At 40.5% G+C, this 25,040-nt stretch overlaps 1 protein-coding gene across 1 annotated transcript in view; it reads right to left on the reverse strand.

The window, feature by feature from the left end:
* Positions 1-25,007, reverse strand: part of ARFGEF3 (ARFGEF family member 3) — a 149,087-nt gene extending 124,080 nt beyond the window's left edge. Inside the window, exons 1-2 of the mRNA XM_006915374.3 lie at positions 24,865-25,007; positions 19,185-19,236 (exon numbers count right to left, since the gene is read on the reverse strand). Coding sequence (XP_006915436.1) covers positions 19,185-19,236; positions 24,865-24,949 — 137 coding nt within the window. The 5' untranslated portion in view covers positions 24,950-25,007. The remainder of the gene's footprint in view (positions 1-19,184; positions 19,237-24,864) is intronic.
* Between the last annotated feature and the right edge of the window lie 33 nt (positions 25,008-25,040).

Below are 25,040 nucleotides of genomic sequence, written 5' to 3' on the forward strand. Positions count from 1 at the left end.
AAAATTCCAAGGAAAAGTACATGTGCAAAGAAGAAGGACAGAGCTTAGAAAAATCCCTCCAGCCAGTAAGTGGAGGGAAGAAAGGATACTAGCAAAGGAAAAGTCACAAGAAGCTGTGATGCTCAGGAAGACAGCAGAAGGAATGTTGTGCTTCAAAGACACATCCATTCATGAAAAGTAGTGACCAGTCATTGAGCGCCCACAGTGTGCCAGGCATTAGAGCTTGGCATGCATACATAATCATTTAATCAGTACTTACAACACCACGTAATAGGTAATTCTTTCTATGTCATCAATGAGCTAACAGGCTAATAGACAACGAGTAATTTGTCCCATGTCATCTAACTACCATAAAGCATTAGATCCTGTTAGAAGCTTAACTCTACTGTTAAAACTTAGGAAAAACTAGGAACACTTGGGTCACTGCTCTAGAGGAGTAAGTAAAGAAAGGAAGAGAAGTGATGAGCCCATCCGTCACAAGAGGCTGTAAGCTAGGAACTATCTCATTAAATCCTCTCAAGAACTGGGCAGTGGGCATTATCATATCCATTTTACAGTACAAGAGGCTCCCAGAGTTATGTACCCATGGATGGAGCTAGTGAATCAATGGGTTCAGATTCAAATGTAAGGACTATGTGACACAAAAGCCTACAGTCTTTCCATAGCAAAATGTTACCTCTCCCACACAAGAAGCTAAAAGGGGAAGAGGGAGACATCTATAACATGGAGATAAGCACAGGGATCCCTGGAAACTAACCAAAGTAATACAAAAATTTTAACCTTTCAGCTGTTCTCCCCCAAAACAACCCATGAAAACCAGTGGAAAAATCTCCACTTTCCTCAGGACAAGTATAATTGACATCTGCTTCTGTCTAAATAGCAAACTCAGATATAAAGATGTGCATGCCCACAGCTCCTGGGAAGTAAAAAAACCTATGTCCTTCACTCTTTTATTGGCTTTTTATCTACAAAGTAAAATGTCAAGCATTAAATTGTCAAATTTAGCCCAAGATATAAAAGCTAAGCATCAGGGTAGTTTAACTAAATGAAAAAGCCAAGAACAGTACTTTAAAGCTTAATCCTCAGTGCCAAGATAGACTGGAGCGTTCAAGGCTAACAATTGTCCATCAAACACATGCTCAGTGCTTTAAGCCTCACGTCCTCGTTATTTAAACATCCAGCTATCTTTACAAACGCCACCCTCCTTCACGCATCTGCTTGAATCTAGCAGCATTCCTAGCACCTCTCCGGGCAGGGTTACTGCCTCCCCTACCCCGATAACACGGCACACAGTGCCTGGTTATACAGATGGTTAGGAATATTGTTAAATAACTGTGAAGGGAAATTTATTACCCTCCTTGGCTCCCAATCAACTGGTAATGAATGTCCTTGTGAAATCCTCTACTAAACAAACTACCTTACTAATATCACAATGACATACTAAATTTAAAAATCGAGACCCTACCTTCAAAGAGGAGATCTCCAAGATTTTATGCCAATTTCTGACCGATTGGTAGAATCATAACTTTAATGAGGAAAAATTAACATGACTTTTTTCCCTATGGTACATCTACTTCATGGAATTTTAATGGCCCTTAAAATGTTTTTAAAGAACTCTTGATGGCATTGAAAAATTTTTTCGATATCATTCTAAGTGAAAGTAACATGTTACAAAATACTACATACCATGTGACCTAATTTTCATTATATACACTCAGAAAAAAAATAAACCAGATATTAAGATTTATTATCTCCAGGTGATCTGACTTTTATAGCCAACTGTCAAGAGTTAGAGAGTTCAGACTTTACCATGATCACTGGGCACATCATAGCCTCTGTAGGCCTCAATCTCCTCATCTATAAAGTAGGGATGTAATGAAACCTACCACATAGTTCAAGTAACATGGCAGTGTGTATCAATCATTTTATTTTCTAGGCTTTTAGATTTTCTATAGAAAGAACATATTTCATAACATAAAAATATTTTCCGTAAGTTTATCATTTGTGTATTCTCTTTCTAAATAATTTAAAACAAGTGTATTTCATATCATAATGCCAAAATTATACTTTTTAGACTCCTATCCTGCACCACTCACAAAAATTAACTTGAAATGTATTCAAGACTTAAATTAAGACCTGAAAATATAAAACTTCTAGAAGAAAACAGGGGAAAAGCTCCTCGACATTGGCTTTGGCAATGATTTTTTGGATATGACAACAAAGCACAGACAACAAAAGGAAAAATAAACAACTGAGACTATATAAAACTAAAAACGTTCTTCACAGCAAAGAAAATAATCAACTAAATAAAAAGGCAATCTATAGAATGGGAGAAATTATTTGTAAACCACATATCTGATAGGGATTAATAACCAAAATATATGAAAAACATAAAACCCAATAGCAAAAAAACCCCAAATAATCCAATTAAAAAATGGGCTAAGAATCTGAATAGTTATTTTTCCAAAGAAGACATACAAATGTCCAACAGGTACATAAAAAGATGTTCAACATCACTAGTCATCAGGAAAATGCAAATCAAAAACTACAATGAGATAATATCTCACACCTGTTTGACTAGCCATTACTGAAACACAAGAGATAAGTTTTGGCAAGGGTATGGACAAAAGGGAACCTTTATGCACTGTTAGTGGCAATGGAAATTGGTGTAGCCATTAAAGAAAACATGATGGAGATTTCTCAAAAAATTAAATATAGAAATCCCATTGTGTGGGCATATACACAAAGGAAACATAATCAGTATCTCAAAGAGAGAGCTGCATCCCCATATTCATTGCCACATTATTCACAATAGCCAAAACATGGAAACAACCTTTGTCCATCAACAGATGAATGGATAAAAATATGACTCACACAACGGAATATTATGCAGCAATAGGCAAACACAATGGAATATTATTCAGCCATAAAATAAGAAGGAAATTCTGCCATTTACAACAACATGAGTGAACAGAGGACATTGTGCTAAATGAAGCAAGCCAGAGGCAGAAAGACAAATACTGCCTGACCTTACTTATATGTGGAATCTAAAAAAGTCAAAATCATAGAAGGAAAGAGTAGAATTATGGCTCCAAAAGCTGGAGGATAGGGGAACAGGGAGATGTTGGTCTAAAGGTACAAATTTTTCACTTAGAAGATCAATAAGTTCTGGGGATCTAATAGACAGCATGGTAACAATAGTTAATAACACTGTATTATATAGCTGAAATTTGCTAAGAGTGGATCTTCAGTGTTCTCATCACACACGCACATACACACACACAATATTGTAACTGTGAGGTGATGGATTTGTTAGCTTGATTGTGGTAATCATTTCACAATGTATACATGTATCAAATCATCACATTGTAAACCTTAAATATGTATAATTTTATATGTCAATTACACCTCAATAAAGCTGGGGGGAAAAATGACACCTTTTTATACTTTGAAGTTACAGTCTGTCCTGTCTTAAGAGCTCTGCAGTTCCTTTTTCATAGACATCAAAAATCACTTTCAGCCATCCATGTAAGGAGATCACCCTCCTTAAGCAATTCATTTTGGCAATAAGCATCAGAAAGAGAACAAGGATATAAAATTTTATTTTCCCACAAACAGTAACTTTTCCCAGCAGTAATATGTTTGTAGTGTTTCAATGACTAAATATCCCAATAGATTCTACACTCCAAGCACTTTTTAAAAATAGGCCTTGGGTAAAAGCCAAAAAGGTTGGTTTGGTTCCTTATTTGATGTCTGCTTTAAACACATTATAAACTCTGTATTTTTCTCTGCCAGCCTGAAGAGCCAGCTGAATAAGATCTACATTAATCTGCTACTCAGTAGCCTCAGGTCTGGCACTATCTGCGGTGAAGATAAGACTTTCTCAGGATAAAGTGAATTTTAAAGGTCGAGTTTGTGATTGGGCACGAGTCACCCTTTAGTCTGGTTTAAACTGCCTTAGAACGTAGTCACCCTGAAGGCAGTTTTATCTATAACAACACATTAGCAACAGGCTGCTTTATTCCACTCAGGTAATATCAAATCTATTACACAACCGCATGACCTTCCTAAATGAAACATAGACTGGAAAACAAAACACAAATAAACCCAGTATTTTTTTTTTTTTTAATGCACTGAAGAGAAAAATCAGTAGCAGACTGTTCTCTTAGTGGAATGATTAAAGACTGAAAAACCCAGGCAGTCAAAGCTGCTTGACAACAATCCAGGCAAGGGTATGAAAATGGGACAGCAAAGGACAGAGCTCTCTAAACCAGGAGGGCTGTCGTGATCTTCCTTCTCGTGGGGGTTAACATAAGACGGCCTGACATTGTTCTCCGCATTCACATCCATCCGAGACACAAAGAGCAAGTGCAACACAGCCATCTTGCAACAGGCTTGGCTGTAAATGCCCTACATCCAGACAGAGACTGAGTGAGTTTGCAAAAGCACATGTGTGGGTGCCCACAAAAATCAGTGAAAACAAGATCCTGAAGTTCGATAAGGATGTTCACATGGAAGAAAGGGAAATCTGCCCATAAATTCATCAGGTATTCAAGTATTTCAAACGTTATCATTGTTATTCTGCTATAATTATTATTTTCATTGGTAAAACTCCACTATATAGACTCTTCCAGCTAAAGTAAGGTGTCTCTTCTTCTATAGGTTTTTTAAAAAAAGGACACCCCTACTCTTTTTCTACCCTAATATCCATGAGAGAGATCCCTAAACTGCAGAAAATGGAGTAATTGACTCTACCACCTAAACACTCTTCCGGCTGCACAGATGCCTTGTTACCAGGGTGACTCGACACACTGTTCACATCACAGTGTTTTTCCCAATGTGTCAGAAGGCACCGAGGCACGCTCAGTTCCAGCCTGGGAGGGCAGGAACATGCTGAGTGGATCAAAATGACCAGGAACTCTGCTGCTGAAAGACAGGGTCGAATTGACCTAGGAAATGAATGTTCACACTCAAGTTTATGGACACTTACTCATTGCCACTCATCATAGCCACACTAGGTGGCTGTTCTCTCCTCCCTTGGGACACAGAGGGACCCAATATCCTGATGCAAGCTATGTTCCACCCAGTCATCCCTAGAAAGCCAGAGCTATCCTTGTTGGGTTGCCAAGGCGCCTGGGCCTGCCCAGTTGAAAGCCCACGGTGTCTGAGCAGGGAGCTCGCCTGCTCTGGCTTAAGCATGATGGCTACATAAGGGGAGATCACAGTGTCGTAGAAGGCAATGGGGTCTGGTAATGGAACTCTGGTCCAACTTGAAGATCTGTGCTTCGTTTTGGCCAACAAATACAGAGTATAATCCTGGGCATGTTATTTAGCTCTCTCCAGAGCGTACTTTCTATTCACAAGGCACTAGGAAGGCTCTGCCCTTCCTAGTCTTTTTCAAAAAGATGGGAAGGATAAACTGAGCTGGGATATGAAAGAGCTTTGAAAGCAAACACTTTATAGAAATATGAGGGAGACACATTAAGAACAGCAGAGTCTAAGGAAACGAGCCTTCTTTTGTCCTGGCTCAGAAACTTGTATTCTCTAGAAGTCTGCTGTCTTACCTGCAAGATGGGAATATCTCTATTACCTCTTCAAATTCTAATAGCCTCTACTTCTTTGAAATATGTGACTGGTAGTGTCAGCAGCCTTCTTCTTAGCAACTAGATCCTAAATTTGTTTTAAAAGCGGACAGTGTGGTCTGCTCCAAGTGGTAGATCAAGACTGGTCTGAGTCTTTCCTAACAATCCTGTTTCCTGCTTTTCCAAACTCTCTTGTAGCTCTGGAAGAACTTCTGCTTTCCTGATAAAAAGGATCAGATCTATCTAGGTGGCACTGCCCTTCTGCCTCTGCCTTGGATGGGAATGTGATGACTGGAGCTGCAATAGCCATTTTGTGGTACGAAGAGTCAAATATAATGGAAGGCCAACAGAATACTGGACATAACGGCCTACCCTTAGACACTATTAACGATAAAATTAAGCCCCATCTTGTTTAAACCACTGTTAGTTAAGTTTTCCATTACTTACAACTGAATAATTTCATAACGTACATATTCTATTAAAGCCTATTTCTAGAGAAGCACCAACATTCAAGTAATGACCTATGTGCCTTCTGTCACGATACATTTCTCAAAGGTGAAAAGGGAAATGAAGGATCAGGGACAACGGTAATTCCTATTCTAACATACCTAAATGACAGGTATTCAGCAAATAGGCAATAAAGACATAGGCTATATTAGTTAAAAACAATTTTCTGTATTTGAACCTCTATCATAGATTAGCTGTGCGACTTTTATCACTCCAGCCTGTCTCCTTATTAAAATATAGATTATATTAGTACCCATTATAAAATTTAACAAAATAATGCATAAAGTCATTAGTAAAATTCCTGGCATAGACCAATGCTCCATAACTGGTACCCTTCAATTCTGTGGGCAGGCACCAGGGGCCCTGGGCATAAGGATGATGGCGTTTAGAGTATGGGTGGGGGAGCATGCATATAAGCCAGTTATTTACAGCAGTGGGACAAGGCCACAATGTGTACCTGTGTGCCCTGGGTGCAGGAGAGAATGCTAAACCCCCACTCCCAAGAGCCTACATCTTATAAAAGCCACGGATGTCTCAGCTCTCCTCTCTTACTATTTTACCAGTGTTACCCAATACTCAATGTCTCAATGTAGAATTTCCTTATCTTTATCCTGCAGAAGAAATAAAAAGGACAGCAATATCGCCTAACAGCAGCCAGACAACAGGAAAGGGTCCCACCAATAAATCTTCATGTTTGTTATAGCTGCCACATTCACCTGCGCTCTCCTCATACCCGAGGGTCTCTGAAAGTCATATGGATTCCTTTAGGGAGCAGGTATCCATGAGGGTGCTTTCAGCTGCAAGTGAAAGGAAATCCAGCTCCTTAAGTGGCTTAAACAAGGAGACAGGCTGGCTTCAGGTTTAGGCAATTCAGCACTGTCATGACACAGACAAGAATCTAGGTTCTTTCCACCTTTCTGCTGATCCACCCTGTGTCAGCTTCATCCCCTGGATGGCTCCCCTCAAGGCTATGAAACAGCCCTAACCCTTCCAAATATGATTTGAATGTGTTAAGTTTCACAGGAAGAAGAACTTCACTTGCACAAGACTGAGAGTGCATCCCCTCACATTCCATTCTGCTACGTCTGACATTGGGCCAATTCATGTCAGACCAGACAGTGGTGCCTGCGATGGGGCAGCCTCCCCGAAACACAGGGCTGATAACAAAGGTAGATCCTGATACCCAATCTGATCCTGCTGGGGGCAGGGGGTGTTTGGATGTTGAGTAGGAAACCGAGCTTTCTGTTCCGGAAGAAAATGATGGATGGTCCAGATAATTTACAAATAACCCACAATTACCTCCTAAACTAAGAAAACATCTGCACCTTTTCTGGTTAAAGACAACCAAAGCATTACTTTTAGGTAGGTATATGTTGCAGTATGTAGGGAATGTGGTGTCCTCCCTGACAGCCTCATTGTGGACTGCCGTAGAAGAGGCCAGCTAGAGAAACGTCTTGAGTCTAAGTAAAAATGGAAGAGGCATGCTGAGGGAACAGGAATCAGATGCTGCTCTCTTATTTCAGATGCCAGTATTTATTTTACAGAACATCTGAAACTGCCGTAGTGAAGTTTTCCAGTTCTTGCCTGCTCAGGCAATTAGGCCTCTTTGTATTCTTAGGAATCAGAAACAATGCTACTTAAATACAGATTTTTATCTGCTCCTTTGTTCTCAGAACCTTGTTCTCTACCTAAAATCACACTTAGAACTCAGCATTGAAGGTAAAACACACACACACACACACACACACACACACACACACTCCCTTAATCATACTGCGAACAGCCAAAACACTGAGCAATTTTATCAGTGACATTTCACTTTTGATTTGTTGCACATTCTGCAAATTGCCAGTCTTACTTGATAACTTATGTAATCTTCACAAGAATCCTAGTAAAAAGTATTTGTAGGGCGATTATAGGGTAATTTCCATTGCTAGGGGAATGGTAGAAGTATAAGTGACCCATGTGACAATTCCACAGGCCTGTGAAAAGGAGAGCAGAGAGTCACCTCCCTCCAAGGCATAACAGCTTGATTGCTATGCAGTCCTAAAGGTTTGGGAGTCCAAGGCAAGGCCCGGAGAAAGCAGGAAGGCTGAGAGCAGTTCCTGTTCTCAGGTAAGAGGAAGACCTGGTGACTCTTAAACAACAGTTTGAAATTCTGGTACCTAAAATGGGAAGGGAATGATTCTCAAAGCATAGCCACCTGTGACCTTAGTTAGCCACCTGAGACCTTTTCAGAGAGTCCATGAAGTCAAACTATTTTCATTCTCAATCTCTCAAGAATATACACTGGTTTATCAAAAAAATATATATATATCCACAATTATTTTAAAAGGCAATTAAAATTCCCCTCCCATTTTAAACCACGGATCTGTATAGGCTGGATTTTCTTCAGCCAAATCAGCAGATTGTAACAGATTAAATAGAGAAGCAACCTGAGAATCTAGCTGTTTTCTATTAAGTTGGGTAATAAAGATTTGCAAAAAAATGTAAAATTCTTCCAAGTATTTTCTTGAAAGTAGTTTTCATAAAAAGTCATTTATATTAACATACAACAGGCTTAAGATTTTTAATAAATTAATGTTTTTTTTAATTTCCATTTTAATATCTAACATGATAACTATAACCCACAATTTTTTAAAAAGTTCTTTGGAGTCCTCGATAATTTTTTAAAGTGTAAAACAGAGATGTCGACACTGAAGACTGAACATTCAGGATCTTGACATTTGAGGCAATAATAATGAACAAATATTTATAAAGGTGTCCACAGTACTGCATGCTTGGGTTCACACACCTTAAACTAACAACCATTTTCTTTTGTAATCAAATATCCTATTGACTTTAAGTTATATCCATATCTTTACTATCTCTGAAACACATGAGTGCCTCCCTCCCCTCTTTCGGCAAATACCATGTTACTGGTTTTGTTTTCCACATCCAGGTTTACTTCAGAGTTGGAGTTAAAATCCTCTATGGTAATAATACAGCAGCCCCGCCACAGCTCAACCCTGAGAGGCCTCTATGTCCAGCTCCCTCCCTCGGCCCTTTGCCCCACAAGCCATGCACAGCTGGACAGTTTCCCAGTTTCTTCTCTACCAACAGTTTCTGAAATAAGCATACAAAACTCCCTTTTGTCTTTAAAAGATTGTCCTCCCAGCTGGTAAATACAAAACAAAACAAAACAAAACAGGACTTACAAAATAAAGCAAGCAAATGGGGGAAGTTAGAGTTTCAGGAGGGAAAAAAAAAATCTTTGAAATACAACAGTTCTCTCTGGACTTCTTTCAGTTAAAAATTAGGCCAGGTTTGCTCCTCCTCAGAATATGATTTCTTATAGATGCATTAGTTTAGGCCTAAAAATGAGCCCTATACAAAATTTCTAATTCTGCAGGTTCGCTTACCTTAATAACCCTCCCTAAGGAAACCTTAGCTGCTACTTGGCCTCTTCCCTCAGTCAATTCCGCAGAAGCTAGGAGAGCACAGGGCTAGTTACTTAATTGCATAATTACTCAGGCTTCCCCACTGGGTATTCACATCTGCTCCAGACTAGCATTTCTTTTACCTTAAGGTCTCCTGCCTTACAGAGGAAAAGTCAATTTAGGTCATTTCCTGGCAAAGTCATGTGTACACACTAATCTCAATAATAAATAAATAATAAATAAATCTCTGCTCATTTATGGCTCTCCCCTAAGTCTGAATATAGGACACATCCCGCCCCACCCCCCTTTTAAAAGCTCTGACTCCTTGGAAATTGCATTTAAAGTTATTTCAATATGAGGTGATCATATATATATTCCTACATTAGTAAGTTGTGCTCATGAGTGAGCAGTAGCTAAATATAGCAGCTTTCTCAAGAATTCTTTTCAATAATTGTGCTTCATCAGATAATTTACTGCATGAAATTTAGCTTTATATATCTCACCTTTTCACATAAATTACAAATAAGAAAAAAACCAACTTCTGCGTTAACTCTACAGTGGGATAGGTAATGCTCCATAATGGGTTAAGAAGGTAAACTTGGGAGTCCGGCAGTCCTGATGCTCTCTGGGGTTGGCCTGAAGGTCTCTCAAAGCCTCAGTGCTGCCCCTGCCTCACAGAAGTGCTGTCAGGATTGAGATCGGCATGTATAGCACCTGGGAGAATCCCTGGCACATAGTAAAAGTTTAAAAAATGTTAGCTCATATTCTGATGCGTCCCAAATTTATTTGGGAATATGTGAATCATATTCCCATATTATCATGCTACAAAGCATCGTAATAACGGAGTACTGGACTGTGGAACAGGTAAAGGGATATCTCCTGTATCAAATTTATCAGTCTTAACTTGAAAAAGATATACCAGGTATTGTGTGGTTACATAATACTACCAATTTATAAACAGTTCATCTACACATAAATGTACAGTAAAATAACAATACAATAAAAGTATGAAATATTTAATAAACAAAGATGTTCAAAGCAACTAACTCTGATTGTTAGTCTTTGTACCATGCTTTCCCCAGTAGAAAAGTCCTAAAGGATTAAAAAAAGAAATACCAATATCTCACCAAGCCATTTACACCACTGAATCGATGAGCTCAGATCCCTACCCATCTCTTGGAATCCATTTTTATAACCCATCAATATAAATAATATCTCAGAGGCATACTTTGAAATGAAAGCAGGAAATCTGGAGCTAAAGTGCTCATAAGGCACAGTTTAATTATGAAAACCATGCACAGAATAACCAGCACAGCAAAAATCCTACTTTCATCCCATTTGAAAGAAATGAAGAGGCTTGAGAAAGGATATTCATGACTGGATTGTTATACTTTCTCAAAATGGAGTTATGTTTCCTCCTAACACTTCCCTTGAGAGCTAAGCGCTATAAAATAAAGACATCAACTGCTTGTCATAAAGGAAGCACAAGTGGCCATGGCTGGTTATGGAACATTAATATCTTGCTCACATCACAAAATATCACTCGAGCCCAATATCCCTACATCCTAGCTTGAGCGGGTTATGTACTTCTTTAACTGACTGCATCATTTAAAAGTGCTTTTAGGTCAGGGGATATTAACAAGGAGAAGCTTTATAATTGAGAACTAATTGAAAGTCTTCCTTATCAAAGGTAATTAGAACATGAAAACCATTAGGACTAGTTTGTGGGCTGGCAGATAACACACAGAAACGGCTGTTTGTAAATTAGGAAATAGTATAGTATTATCACTTAAACTATGTTAAAAGGTGACAGGAATACTCTTTGTCTTCCACAGCAGGAGGGAGAGGTAAAAGAGAAACTAGATCTTCAGGGCACTTCGATTTCTAACATGGATTTCGGCATCCCCACTACTAGAGGCTACTCGACATTCTCCCTGCAGACTGGTTTTTTGTGGCCAACACAGAAACATCATTCTGCTCACCTGTTTAGGGTAAGCCTGATCTCAGGAAGCTGGAATAGTTCAGGTGACTCGAGGGCCAGCCCTTGTTCACTTAAATGGTCCCCACTGACCTCAGGCAAGGTTGACAATGTCTTCTCCCTGTTTCCTTTCATAGATCACTAAAAAATTCTCTAAACTGAAAATGAGTCAGGCTAAGACTAACAAAAGTGTCTTAAACCTCCTATTCTCTTTTTCTTTTTCTTGTGCAGAACCAAAAGATTAACAGAGCCCAAACTGGTTTATGTGCCTCTGCAAAGAGAAGTCAGCTATGGTAGGGAGGAAAGGCAGAAATCAGCAAGAGACCTCAAGATGAATTTAAATCCAATAGAAGCACAGATGTTTGCAAATCACCTGGAATAGCACAGATGCCCCATTAGAAGTGCACGTCTTGCACTTAGGCTGATATCCTCCATTCAGTTGGCAGGAGCTGAAGACAGGACCTGGGAATTCTACACAGGTACCCTCTGCTTCCTCCTCTTGACAGTGGGAGGTAGCAAGAGGGAACCCAACATTTCTCCATGACACACGAAAGGCAGAAATAACAAGGATGAGGTCAAAATGCCTGCCATAAACTGCTATTGAGGTATTTGTGCCCGTCCACTTAAAATCACATATAATCCTTCCCAGTCGATGTAGGTATGCTTATTTCTTCAATTAAAAAACAAATAAAAAAATTGGACATCCTGTAGAAGTTGCTCCAGGGTTCAAAGCACAGAAGTAAAGCATTAAAATAGATAACAAGCAGCAGAAAGTAAGTTAAAAAACATATAAAAAAATGGGAAGCCATTATAGATGGTTTTCTCCGAGCATAAATGCTGACGAATATACTCCCACACTGCATGAAAGATCAGAAGGTCCTCCAATCAAGACAAGGAAGAACATGTCAGCATCTGGGCTGAAATAAGTGTCTGGACCAGGCATGTAAAATGAAGCAGAGGGCCAGGCAGAGACTCTGCCAGGGTGGGAACAGGAGGATGTTGGGGGACGGTACAAAGACAAATGGGAAGAAAGGCTGCTGGAGTCGTTCTGGGAACTAGAGTTGGCAGAAGAAAAGTAATTAGGCTGAGGTCATCTCTGAAGAATCATGGAACAGGTAAGCAAAATGGCAGCTGGGCCATGGCCATGTAAGGGCTGGGATTGTTCCCCAGGGGCACTGAGAAATGCCAACAAGAGATTCAATGCCAATGGCTGCCTTTTAACAAGACAGCCTGAAGATTCCCTTGACAGTTTTATCTCATGTAGATCAGTCCTGTTGTAAGTAAGTAACCTGGGCTAAGAGAAAGGTAAAATTCTGGATTGGAGAGAGATGGGGGTGGAGTTTCTTTATTTCTTTAGAACAGAAATGCTCAAAGTTGAATTCATGTTGGGGGTGGGGTAGGGCAGGCAGCATGCCCCTTCCAGGTGAGCCAAGGGCTTTTCATGCAAACCTAATGAGAGCTGAAATCCTTGTCACAGATTATTAATCAGGGTCACAATAACTACCACCGACTCCCCACCCCTGGTCTAATACACATTAAGCTAGTCAGGGCTTTGGCTGAGTAGGCGGTGAGGGACTTATGACAATACTAGCTGAGGTCAATCAATTGGGTATTGGGCTTCTGGATCTACTCTTTGGGACGTAGCCTTCCATTCAATATTAGAAGTTCTGTTATGAAAGCTGAGATTCCATTCTGGCGTGGATCCCTCCAAATACTATGTTTTCCAAGGATCTAGAATAGGAGGGCACAGATTCCCTGGGATGTATGATGCAGAGTCTAGAGAAGCAGTTTCATCCTGCAAACATTTATAAGGCACTGAACTTGGGGGGACAAAGATGAATAATTTATATGCATGAGCTCCTTGAGGATAGGGCCTCAGAACCCTTAACAACTGCCAACCTGATTGGTAAGTACTATGACCAAAATTATGTAACAAGTATATAGTGAGGCCTCAAAGGAAAGAAGGATCACTTCCACCAACTGCAGCTTAGTCTTCAAGGATAAGTAGGATAAGAGAGTGAATGTTATGAGATACAATCAACAATCTTGATGAAGAGAGAAGCTCAGAAAATGTCCCTTTAGTATTTTAGTGCCCCATACAAAGGGGAGCATTGGATTGTTAATCAAAGGCCTCCAGATCTATTGTTTTGGTCTAAGTTTTAGTATGCAGAAGGAAGAAGACTGGTAACAAGTATGCTCTGTTTACACTTATGAGATGGGCCCTCGAGGGAGGAGGGGCCAGGGCTGGGAGCTGACTTCAGTAAAACCCTAGGACACGTGGGAGGGGGAATCTAGCAATGGGGACTTACGGAACATGGCCTTGGTCCTGGGAAGAAGCTTGTTTCCTTGATGGCATATGTCACTGAGGTTCCATGCAAAGCAGGGCAGAAACAAAGGCCCTAAGTAAAAAACAGTCTGTGGAATCTGGAGGAGGCAGAATAAGGTCTGACTTGAGTGTGGATGGCCTCCGTGGCTGTGAGAACTTTCTGACAGGATGGGGAGTGCTGGGCCAGAACCCAGGTTGAGGGAGTGAGGCACTGACATTAGGCACAAAATTTAAGGAAGCACCGAAAAACCCTGTCATCAAGATAAACCTCATTCGCCTCACTTGGGGAGTGAACCCCCTGGAAATCTGACAGGGAAGATGGAGCAGTAAGTCAGAGAAGCAGGCAGCTCAGTTATGACATTCGATGTGGTAAAAAGGCCTAGGGTCTCTAGGCCTTGGCACAGGGTGAAAAGCACCTTCCTTGCAGACTGATACAGATTTATGTGAGGGTGTCCAGACCCACAGCCATCAGAATTTGGAGTTTCAAATCCACTGAAGAGGACAGCGGCAGGGCATCCTGGCCTAGGTGCCAACAGAGGGACTGAGCACTCCTAACCAAGGCTTATAAGCAGAACACTGCAGGAGTCCATTAGACAAGGAAGAATATTCCCTGGGGATGTGCCAGTAGGTCAAGAATGATCAGGAAGAGGCACTAACTGCAAACAACAATGGTACTGAAAGGTCCACAGAGGAGACATAAGCAAAAAAAAATTTCCCTTTTAGCAAATAAGGCTGGATAAAATACAAGCTTTTCAACATTCCAGAGAGAAAAATGATCAGACAGACCTAATCATCATTACCAAGCCATCACAAGGATACCATGACATGGAAGGGCATGGCCAATGTATCAACTTGCAAGAAGCTAAACATTACAGAAGTTGTGGTACCTCTAGGTGGGCTTAAACCAGGTGCTGGTGACAGCCTCACAAAAGGCAGATATCATCCCTGAATATTCATAACAAAAACCACAACAGCCCCGAAAATTCCATAAATGACCAAATAATTTTGGTTATACCACTTGATTTTCAAAACCACAGAGAAAAAGTGGGGAGGTGTAGGCGGTGAGAGGGTAAAGGAGAAGTATGTCAGAGAACGTGAAACATTTCATGCTACTGACTTCTTCATCAGTAGTTCCCAGGTCTCATTTATTTCTTGGTCAGAAAACTAGTGGCTGACAACAATGGACTTAGTGACGGAGTGGTAACTTGACTTAGATGGAGATACGTTACCAAGTCTGTGACTATTATGGAACATCCTAAGTTGCCCTTTGCTTATAAAACAAGGAGGATATGGAAATGGTACCCTCGATCTAAGAGCCTGAGCTATTGATGGCTCCTTTCTAGAGTGTAGGGACACCATGATGGCCTACTAATTCACAGGTTTTATTCAACCCTGTGAAGGTGTGTAAGATCTAAAGTTTAAGAAGAAAAGAGAAAAGAGAAGCAAAAACAGTATGGAGGAAGGTAAGGACTGTTAAAACTCACTACCAAAACCTAAAGCAAGACTAAGGGCAGGAAAGTGGAAAGATCTTCACACAACCACACACTAACACATTCAGGAAGCATTCCACAGGACAGGTTCCCTGGCCCTTCATCCAGCCCTGACACTGACTCTCACTGGGCACATGCCAGGTGCTAAAGCAGCTCTCTGCATCAATGCAGAGAGTGGGCAATTACTAATGAAAGAGGCTGGGGCAGAAAGAAGCAATGCTTGACCAGTCTTTAATTCCTCTAAAATGTTTTATCATGGCTTTCTCTCCTACAATGCCCTATGCGTGACTAAATCCAGTCACTAGAGTCACTAAAATCAATCATGTGACATCTGGACCTCAGTTTGTACAAGACCTCCAAGCAATCAATGACAAAAGAAAGAAAAAGATACTACAACCGTAGGTTTCTCAAAGTCTCAATTTTCTTCTAATTTGGGTCGTTACTAATGAACATAACTGATCAAAACAATATCAGTAATTATTTATCAGATTGTTAATCTTCTTAACATGGAAGGCAGTCAATCAATGGAAAAAATAAATAGAAACAACACAGTGGAAGTATTTGTGATTTCAATTATTCCCTATAGCCCTTTCCAGAACCTGACATGACAACAAAAAATCTGAAAATAATGACTTCTAGGTGCTAACAGAAATGGAAACAATCTGAATACAAAATCTGGAGAATACAACAAGTAGTTCATAAATCTGGCTTATTTCTCATATACTAAATATAATTGGTGAAAAATGTTTAAAAGAATTAACATATCCCAGTTCTTTCTCATGCAACTAGATCTTCTGGGACAGGTGCTCAAACAATAATAAGAAAGCAAGTTAAATATAATGAGTGGACAGAGTAAGTGCTCTCTGAGTTTAAAGTGTCCGGGTGATGAATCGAAGAGTTAAAGGAAGACTGATTCACAACGAAAGGGGAAAAGCCCATTACAGTGTATCTCCCCATTATATCACTTCCCTGATAATAAAGTGAAATAGTAAATCAGAGCATTATTGATTCAATGACTCTGTATTCTAATCACGGCTTATTACTATACCATGGGAGAGGCTTTAAAAGGCTCCCAACTATTGCAAATTATGGTCAAGCTGAAACTCTCACATGGATAAAATCCTACAATAAATTTACATGTGCTGCCTCATAACAGTGTTTTTCAGCTTCATTCTCTGCATGCCAGGCTCACATCTGCTCTGTCTCGTTTATATGGTTCCATTCTCTGTACGAGAATGTTGGACAGACCTCACCGCATATCTGGAATACAATAACGCACATTCCTTTGTATACAAGGAAGACATCATCAGCTCTCCATCGTAGAATAAGAATTCTGAATTATATTTCTAAAATGGCGAAGATATGTAAAGACACCTACACATATGCATCCACAGTTCCTCATCCAGCATCTTTGCCACCAATTTTGTGACTATTCTCTATGGATGAATCAAGATGGCTCTCTGTCTTTGAGATAAATCTCAAGGCCATGGATGAAAGTTAAGCTAGATGGCTAAACACATGTCCTTAGGCCCATTAACACTGTATTTTTTCCAAGTTGTCTGGCCACACACACACTGAGAGCTGGAAAATATCAGTTGCCGTTTGATGAATATTCCCAAGCCGTGGACCAGGAGTTTCTACTGGTACCATCCTTATTCTTGCCTCGCACTGAAGGCAGACCTTTTATCACAGACCCAGAATCACAGACAACCTCGACGTAGGTTCGACAACCTTGTGGACTGGAAAACAACCTACCTCGGAGCAGTGTCATCATACAGCCACTAAGAAAATTTTAAAGTTCTGTTTTTCACACATTTTAAATTGACGTTTAAATTTTTCATGATAATTCATTAATTGCAAAGGCAACAATTTTGTCATATTGGAATTATTAAAAATTTAATTAAAACATTGCTCACTTAAATGATCTAATGAAATCTAAATACCTCACCAACTTGAAAATTACCTTCATCCATCAAAAAATATAAGAAGAAACTCTCTTTTAACAGTAAAAAAAAAGGCTGCACTGTTCTCTTTTCTCCTTGAACTTGTATTCCCATTCTACTTCCTCATGGAATTTTTCTCTCTATATTATATGTTTTACTGCTTGAGAAGCTTCTATTAATTCTTCTATTATAGTTCTCTGTAACCATCTGTAAGAAATGATTCTTTAAAATGTTTCTGTAGTCACAAAGCTTAAAATTGTTCAATTTTCTTCTGGTTTGAGCTCTAATTACTAATGTAATTCACATAACTGACCCAAACAATATTAATAATTACTTATAAGAATGTTAATGTAGTTAACACAGAAAGTACAATTTTATTAGAAATGCATTTCTAATGAAATGCGTAGAGTCAGTTTATTGTTCTCCTCAATTAGTTTATATACCTATGGATGAATATTCCCTATTCCTATAATAAGGTGGGGTTTACCATCAATTCTATACTTTTTTCTTTTACTTTTATAGATATAAGCAGTAAGAAACCTTGTTTATGTCAATAAGAGAATGCAGGAAACTTACCGAAAAATATTTTTGTTGATTATCTTATAACCAGATTAAGTTCTCCTTCAATTTTGCTGAAAGCAAGGAAGTAAAAACTAACTTGCAAAAGCAATGTGGAAGCAAATAGGTTTTAAGTAAGGGTATTTATAGAAATTGGGGCCCAGGAAATTGTGTCCCTTAAACTATCCAAGCCTTTGTCTCTCTTGAAGAGTCTTCACATTCTCTTGTGTGCCTGGACAGTCCAGCTGGCACTGCCCTCCTCTAGGAAAGAATGTGGCTGCCAGACATTCTGTACATTTAGAAGCGTTATGCACATAAAAGTACTCTCGATTTGATTAACACATGAATTCCCTTACGATATATCAGCCTGTAGTGGATACTACATGAGAAGTAATAAATTTTTTTAAAAGACAGAAACATAATTCTTGTTCAATCTACTCGAAAAGAGAAAATACATAATAAATCATAGTGCCCTGACAGTATAGAAATTATACTCAACAAAAGACTGCTAATTCAATATTTTTAATACTCTCAAAGAAAATGTGGAAACAATCCAAATGTCTAATAATAAGAAAGCTACGACATAAATTATGTTGCAGCAGCCATATAACGAAGAATTTGAAATATTTTTATTTGGAGAACATATATTGAAATTAGAAAATGTTCTTCATGCAGTGTTGACTAAAAAAACAAGCAGGAAACAAACTTTGTGAATAAAATTTCACTTTGTAAATAAAATAAAATCTGTGTGTGAAAAAAAGCCTGTTAAGAAAATATGTTAAACTGGTTTCAGTGGTTTTCCTTAGCTAGTGTAATTATGAACTACTTATTTGTTCTTTCTAAATTTTCCACAAAGGTCACGTATTTCTCTCATGCCAAGGGGGAATAATACAAGGATGGGGAAAGTGAGAAAGGTGAGGAAATAGGTTCACTGTCTCAGGGCTGCTGCATGTGGCTGCAGAGTGTGTAAGATGGTGTCCAGCCAAGGGGCCAGTGAGAGCTTGGATCCACCCCACATTACGTGGGGCTGCACCCCTCCCCCAGAGGGGGCACCATTTCCTAATCCACAGAAGAAACTGTCCATTGTCCACATCCCCACTTAAGTTATAGTCATTTCTCTTTTTGACCATTATCCCTTCACCCCTGACTTCCACAGTGGTTCCTTTGGCTCACTGACTTCACTCACTCCAGAGACAGGTGGAAATCAAAGCAATCAGGTGCCCATCATGCCAAGCTCATAAAATACCCGCAGGTCATGAATGCAAAAGAGCCGTCGGTCAGCAAGTATCCTGCTATAAACCAACAAGGCTACCCGGGCTCACAGGAAAACAGAGGGGGCAGTTTCTACTTCTTCTGCATTACACGACTCCATCTTCCTTACCTCAGCACGTGTGGAGGGATCTTGGCAATGGTGTCAACACCACCCAGGGTTTCTGCCAAAGGAAAATTACATAATTAAAAATAAATATGTACAAAATGAGAATCTGCTTTGCACTTCACTGTTAGTTTCTTTTTCCCCCAGAAATTTTGATAATTATAAAGTAGTCGATTCTCAATTCTCTGCATGCAAATCATTCATACTTAAAAATTCTTCTCCCTTGATAGCCCAGAGACTTCCCCAGGGAAGGTTAAAAATTAAGACCTATTTCCTCATAGAGATACAGACTAAATAGTTACATTCCTAACCTGAACCAGAATGCCGATTTAGCCCAAACTGACTAAAACACTATACCTTTGCAATAAAAAATAGAGAAAGTTATTTCCTTGAAACTACAGTTTCAATACTTTAAACAATAACTTACATGTGAGAGACTCTGAAGTTCACAAAGCACTTTAGGCCACATCTCATGATTCTGGCACACATTTACGACGTGGTAGATAAAACTTTTTCAAAACGCACTATAGTTATGGATACTGATTGGGAGGCTCACTCCCCAAATCTCATTAAGTCAACCTGGATGTTCAAAACTTTACCACTGCTGTGGACTACTCACACTATTGCCACCTCCAATTGTAGAGATAATGAAAAGGTCACTATTCTCTTTCAAGAAAAACCCAAAACAAAAAACTGTTCTATTTCGGTAGCTCCGACTTGTGTCTAGTTTTTCAGCTCAAATTGTGTTGACTCTGGCTTAGTTACAAAGCCCTGTCAATTTGAGCCATTTTCATTGGGGAAGGAGAAAAATCTCTCCATGCTCTAAGACAGCAGAGGAAACAGAGGACCCTAAATGTATCTGAGACTCTGGAGTAACAACAGGTCCAAACATGGTGACAGGATCTGGCCTGTTGTGGCCAATGACACGAAACAATGGTGTAAGCAAGGCAATCCGCAAAATAGAAAGATGGGATCAGTCGGGTCACAAGGCCAAGGGAGGAAGTGAAGGACTGAGATCAGTCCTTAAGATGAGACAGGATAACAAGAAAACAAAGTCCTGAGCTTCAGGGGCAAGGAGCAGCTCAAAGGCCACGCATTCAACAGGGCCCAGCAGTCAGCACGGCAGGGCCAGTGTCCAGGGGAACTTGATGCTGCTTCCCAAGGAAAGATTCTGACACTAAACAACCAAATTGTTGTAGTTTTCCTCATCAGACAGAAGGGTTTATATTCAACTCGGGGTATGCAGCTCTACAAATGCTAAGAAAAGAGATAGAAGGGGAAAAGAGAAAGGGAAGTCACAGAGCAGCCATAATGAGCCTAAATCATTCGAGTAGAGATGCTGAGTAAGTAGCTGTATTGGGGTTTGAATGTCTGAGCACAGGTGTGGACTCGTAACATAAATGTGGGCTTCACATTCTCAGAAACTGAACTGAAGTTGTGGGTATAAATGTGTTCAACTCCAGTAGGGATGGGAATAAGAAAAGAGGACTCAGGGCTAACTCTTGAGAAATTCAAGCATTTAGGTTATGGAGAGGAGCAGGAGCTGGCAAAGGACACAGAGTAGCTCAAAAGGCTTTATAAAAATTGGCAGGGCGTCAATGAGGCCAAGGTCATAGTGCAAGCTTGGTGTATTCGGAATTGGCCAAAAGCACCTGTAAGGTGGGTGTGAGAACGGTGTACCAGACTGAGGTCTCTGTTTATTCTTTAATGAGAGTTGGTTGAATGATGGAGGAAAAAGTCAGATTTCATGAGCTGAAGAGTGAGTAGACAGTGAGGACGTGGACACAGTCACTACAGACACTCTATGAAATCTGGCTGTGAAAATAACAGAAATCTGAAGGCAAAGCGGGTGGGAAGACAGAGGGAAAGATGGTGGTTGGACAGACTGTCCTTCTTCCATTACCTGGTGTTCCAGTCTCTAATTTTCTTTCTCCTCTCCTCCATTTTCCAAATCCATTCTACATGAGTCCCATGATATATAACAAATACTAAAAGTTTCTAAAGTGAGGGCATAGTCCCTTCCAGTGCTAACGTGCTGCCATTCTATTTCATCCTGCCCTTCCCAGCTCACGAGCCTCCAGGACTGCCAGTTCTTGAAGGAGAATACAAGTCTTTCAGGTTCACCACAGGCTCCGCCCCTCCTTTATTCATTTCTATTCCCTAGTCAGACCATTTCCTCACTGACAAAAATAAAATAAATTTCAAAAAAATCTAACAACCTAGATAGCTCAAGATAGAGGAAAGATACATATATACTCCTTGCTAGTTACTATGCCACTATCAAGAAAACCTATTTTCAGAGAAGTATTTATAACAAAGCAGAAGATAGTGCTAAAGTTAAAATACAAATGACAGTCTGCTATATATGATATCACCCTTTGAAGAAGGGAAATACTCCAAAATGTGATTAGAGTTATCTCTGAATGGCGAGATTATGGATGATTTTATTTTTTTCTTCATGCTGTTCGAATATTTTTCGGTACTCTAAAATGAACATATATAAGTTTTAGAAATAAAAAAAAAAAAGATGAATATCACTTAAAACTGAAACAAGTCATTAACATGTTGATTTACTTATCGAACATCTACCTCTCATATCATAGGTACGGAAGCCACAAAGAAGCATATGTGACAGTCCTTACATTCAAGAAGCTCACATCTACACTGTTGCCATTCATTGTTTACGCTGACAGGCATCCACTCCCCTGCCTTCTGAAGCAGCATTCTAATTCTGTTTTGAGGAAACCATCCTTCCCTAACTCTGAGATTTCGGTGAGCCTCGTAGCCTAGGCCTAAGCCAGTTAGCCCATTCCATTCCTTAGCTAGAGGACCGGTTCAAGGGTACACACATGACCCATTAGGACAAAGAGAACAAGTGAAACCAAGGGCTGAACAGGAGTGACTGGAGGAAGGAGCCCCACTCTCTTGAGATGATCTTATGAAGGAATAAGTGTGGAGATGACCCCTCTCTCCCACGATGGTCTAAATGGGAGGTAATCCCATTTTCCTGAGGTGGTGTAGGTGTGCTGGTGCCCCTTTCTCATGAGAGGGTCTAAATGGGATGAATCATGAGCCCACAGCTGTGCAGAGCATGTGAATTACTCCAAAAAGAACAGAGTAAGGTCCTTGAAACAGTGTCTAATTCCCGAACCAAAGTCGACCCACCGCTAGTCTTTCAAGGGATATTTAGTTAATAGTATTAGTGAGTAAGTTCTGTTTTGTTTAAGTCAGCTTGAATTAGTTTCTTTACTTTCTTGAACCCAACATATTCCTCAGTTATCTTGCCCCTAGAAGGGTAGCTGTGCACACAACCAACTCTAATCCAAAGTAGCAGATGCTCTAGGAAAGTCATGAGGGCAGGCCTCTGAACCCGGAGAACCAGCTGATTCAATGGGCAGCTCAGGGCATGGACGCCTCCTGTGTGACCTGGGTCTGGACAGGGAATTGCTAGCAGGAACAAATGCAGAGAAGTGTGCAGTGCACAGCATGTTCCAGAAAGTGCGGTGGCTTCCTGTAGACTGTTGAACCCTTAGTGAGAGGAGCGGTAAGAAAGAAGGCTGAGGCTAGATTCTGACGGAGGTGCTAAGGAATTTACACTTGAATCTGTAAAGAAATGATGGGGGTTGAGGAGTGAAAAGTGTTTTATAGTAAAAAAATAAAAATAAAAAAAATCACGGAACAGTGGAAAATGGGCTGGAGTAGGAGAGAACCGGAAACCATATCCCCATGCCTTTGTTTATGCCATTCTCTTCCTCACACATGGTCTTCCAACACTTTCTACAGGAAGGAAGTATTTTATCTATCTTTATAGCGCACTGCTCAGGACAGGGGAAGTCTTAATAAATGTCTGCTAAATAAATAAGTGAAGAAAAGAAGGCACCTACAGCTTATCCATTCTTCAAGTCAAACCTACTTCAGAAGTCCCACCAGCTCACACCAGTTCCCCCCAAAGCCCCGGACCCCACATCCATCCCCTCTTCTTTGATCTTGTTTTCCTGGTTTATTCATTCCATTTACACTGTTAATAACTATTTAATTCACTTACATCTCCTCCTGCGAACCAGAGAAAGGAATTGCATCTACTCTTACTGTCAGGCTGGACTCTAGGCTCTAGATTTACCTGCCCCAACTCTGGGCTTCAAGGACCTGAACTTGGCCAACATTGCAGTTTAATGTAAGATGCTGAATATCAAAATTCAAAGATTAAAAACACTAGATTATTTTTCTCCTCCCTTTTTATTTAAATCTGCTTAAATTACAGCAAAATAATAATGAATACAAGAAATGGCATGTTTAGAGCATAGTCGGGCCCTGCTTTATGTTGTTACCCTGCCATCTGTGACCTTTCATTAGAGGTATTTGGGAATCTAACTCTGAATCACTCTGCTGAACGACAATGGCAATGCAAAAACAGTACTGTAGCTTTAAGAGCCTTGCTGCTCACTCATTTATCTGGTTCATTTGTCTTTAACAGTAAACAAATGGTCAAGTCTGGTTCTGCCTACAAGATAAACTTCCTAGACAATATTCTAAACTTTGTGATGGTATGCAGATGTAAAAAAAAATTATGTTCCTATGATTGTCTGTATACACACACCCAAACATATGTGAATTCAAGATCTTCTAAATATTGAAGAGTCACCTAAAACACCGTAAGAATTTTATATTTAGCGGGAAACCTGCTAATGGGCACTTTTCTATCGCTTTTCAGGCAGTACCACAGTATAATGTCATGACAAACACTGACTGCTCTTTGGTTGAGAGAAAGATTTCAATTTTACGTGTTTATCGAGTGGCAACTGAGGAACCACATGCAGGCTTGGACAAAGCCAGGGGCCCGCAGAGCTGCCCTGGTTTCTCCTGGTCCTTCCCTTTTTTAAAAGCATCAGTCTCACCCAAAGTATGCTCCTGATCTCTTTCCCATTCCCATCCAGACAGTCTTGATTGCCCAAATTCTTGTCTCATGGCAATGTCTTTCCATTTTCTCCCAGGTTGAGTTCTACAACCTGAGTCTGATGGGAAACACAAATATGCTACCTGGAACTTATTTCAGGGCACGGCTCACAAACCTCAAATCCCACCTGTCTGAAGGGCAGACAACAGAATGGCAGCGGTAACACAATCCCTCCCGTCTTTTATTTTTCATAGAAAATAACCATGAAAGGTGATATTTAAACTGGCCTCTATCAGGAAAATCAAATTCAATAAGCCATTTCTTCCTGCTTACACTCGCCAATGTTTTCAGAAAGAGGCTGATGGTCCAACTTCCCTCTTCCCCACAGGGGTTTCAGAATCAGGGCCCTGGATTCGCACCGGCTCACTGTCTCACTAGGAGATGGGTGACCATCGTCCACTGTGCTGAGGATCTGGAGGAGGGGTCAGCCAGGCGGGGAGGACAGCGATTCCCAGCTAAGGTTTAGGAGAAGATAAACAGACCGGAGGGAAGGGGTAAGGATGTCAACGCCCGAACCAAGATTCTCAATTCTCATATCGCCCATCAATTCACAGAGGCAACTCTCTCGATTGCGCGAAATGCATCCCTAACAGATGCTCAGTGAAAGCCCTCTACGCAGGGGGGCCGTTTCGGCCCCAGCCTGCACTGACCTCCGGCGGCGGCGAGAAGGGGCGCGGGCGCCCCACCAGCCGGCAGGTGCCTGGAGCCCCACTCCTCGCTGGGTGCGCTTACCCAGGGCCCAGGTGCAGCTCTCTTTGATGGCTTTGTACTTGCTCCCGGACGCTTCCTTCTGCAGCTTCCTCAGGATCTCTTCCATCTTGACCTTCGCAGGGGCCCAGCCGCCAACCACGAAAGAAGCGCGCGAGGCCGGGCTGGGGACGCCGCCGCCGCCGCCGCCGCTGCCTGGC

This window comes from Pteropus alecto, unplaced genomic scaffold, assembly GCF_000325575.1.
Source record: "Pteropus alecto unplaced genomic scaffold, ASM32557v1 scaffold185, whole genome shotgun sequence".
Classification (NCBI taxonomy): Eukaryota; Metazoa; Chordata; class Mammalia; order Chiroptera; family Pteropodidae; genus Pteropus; species Pteropus alecto.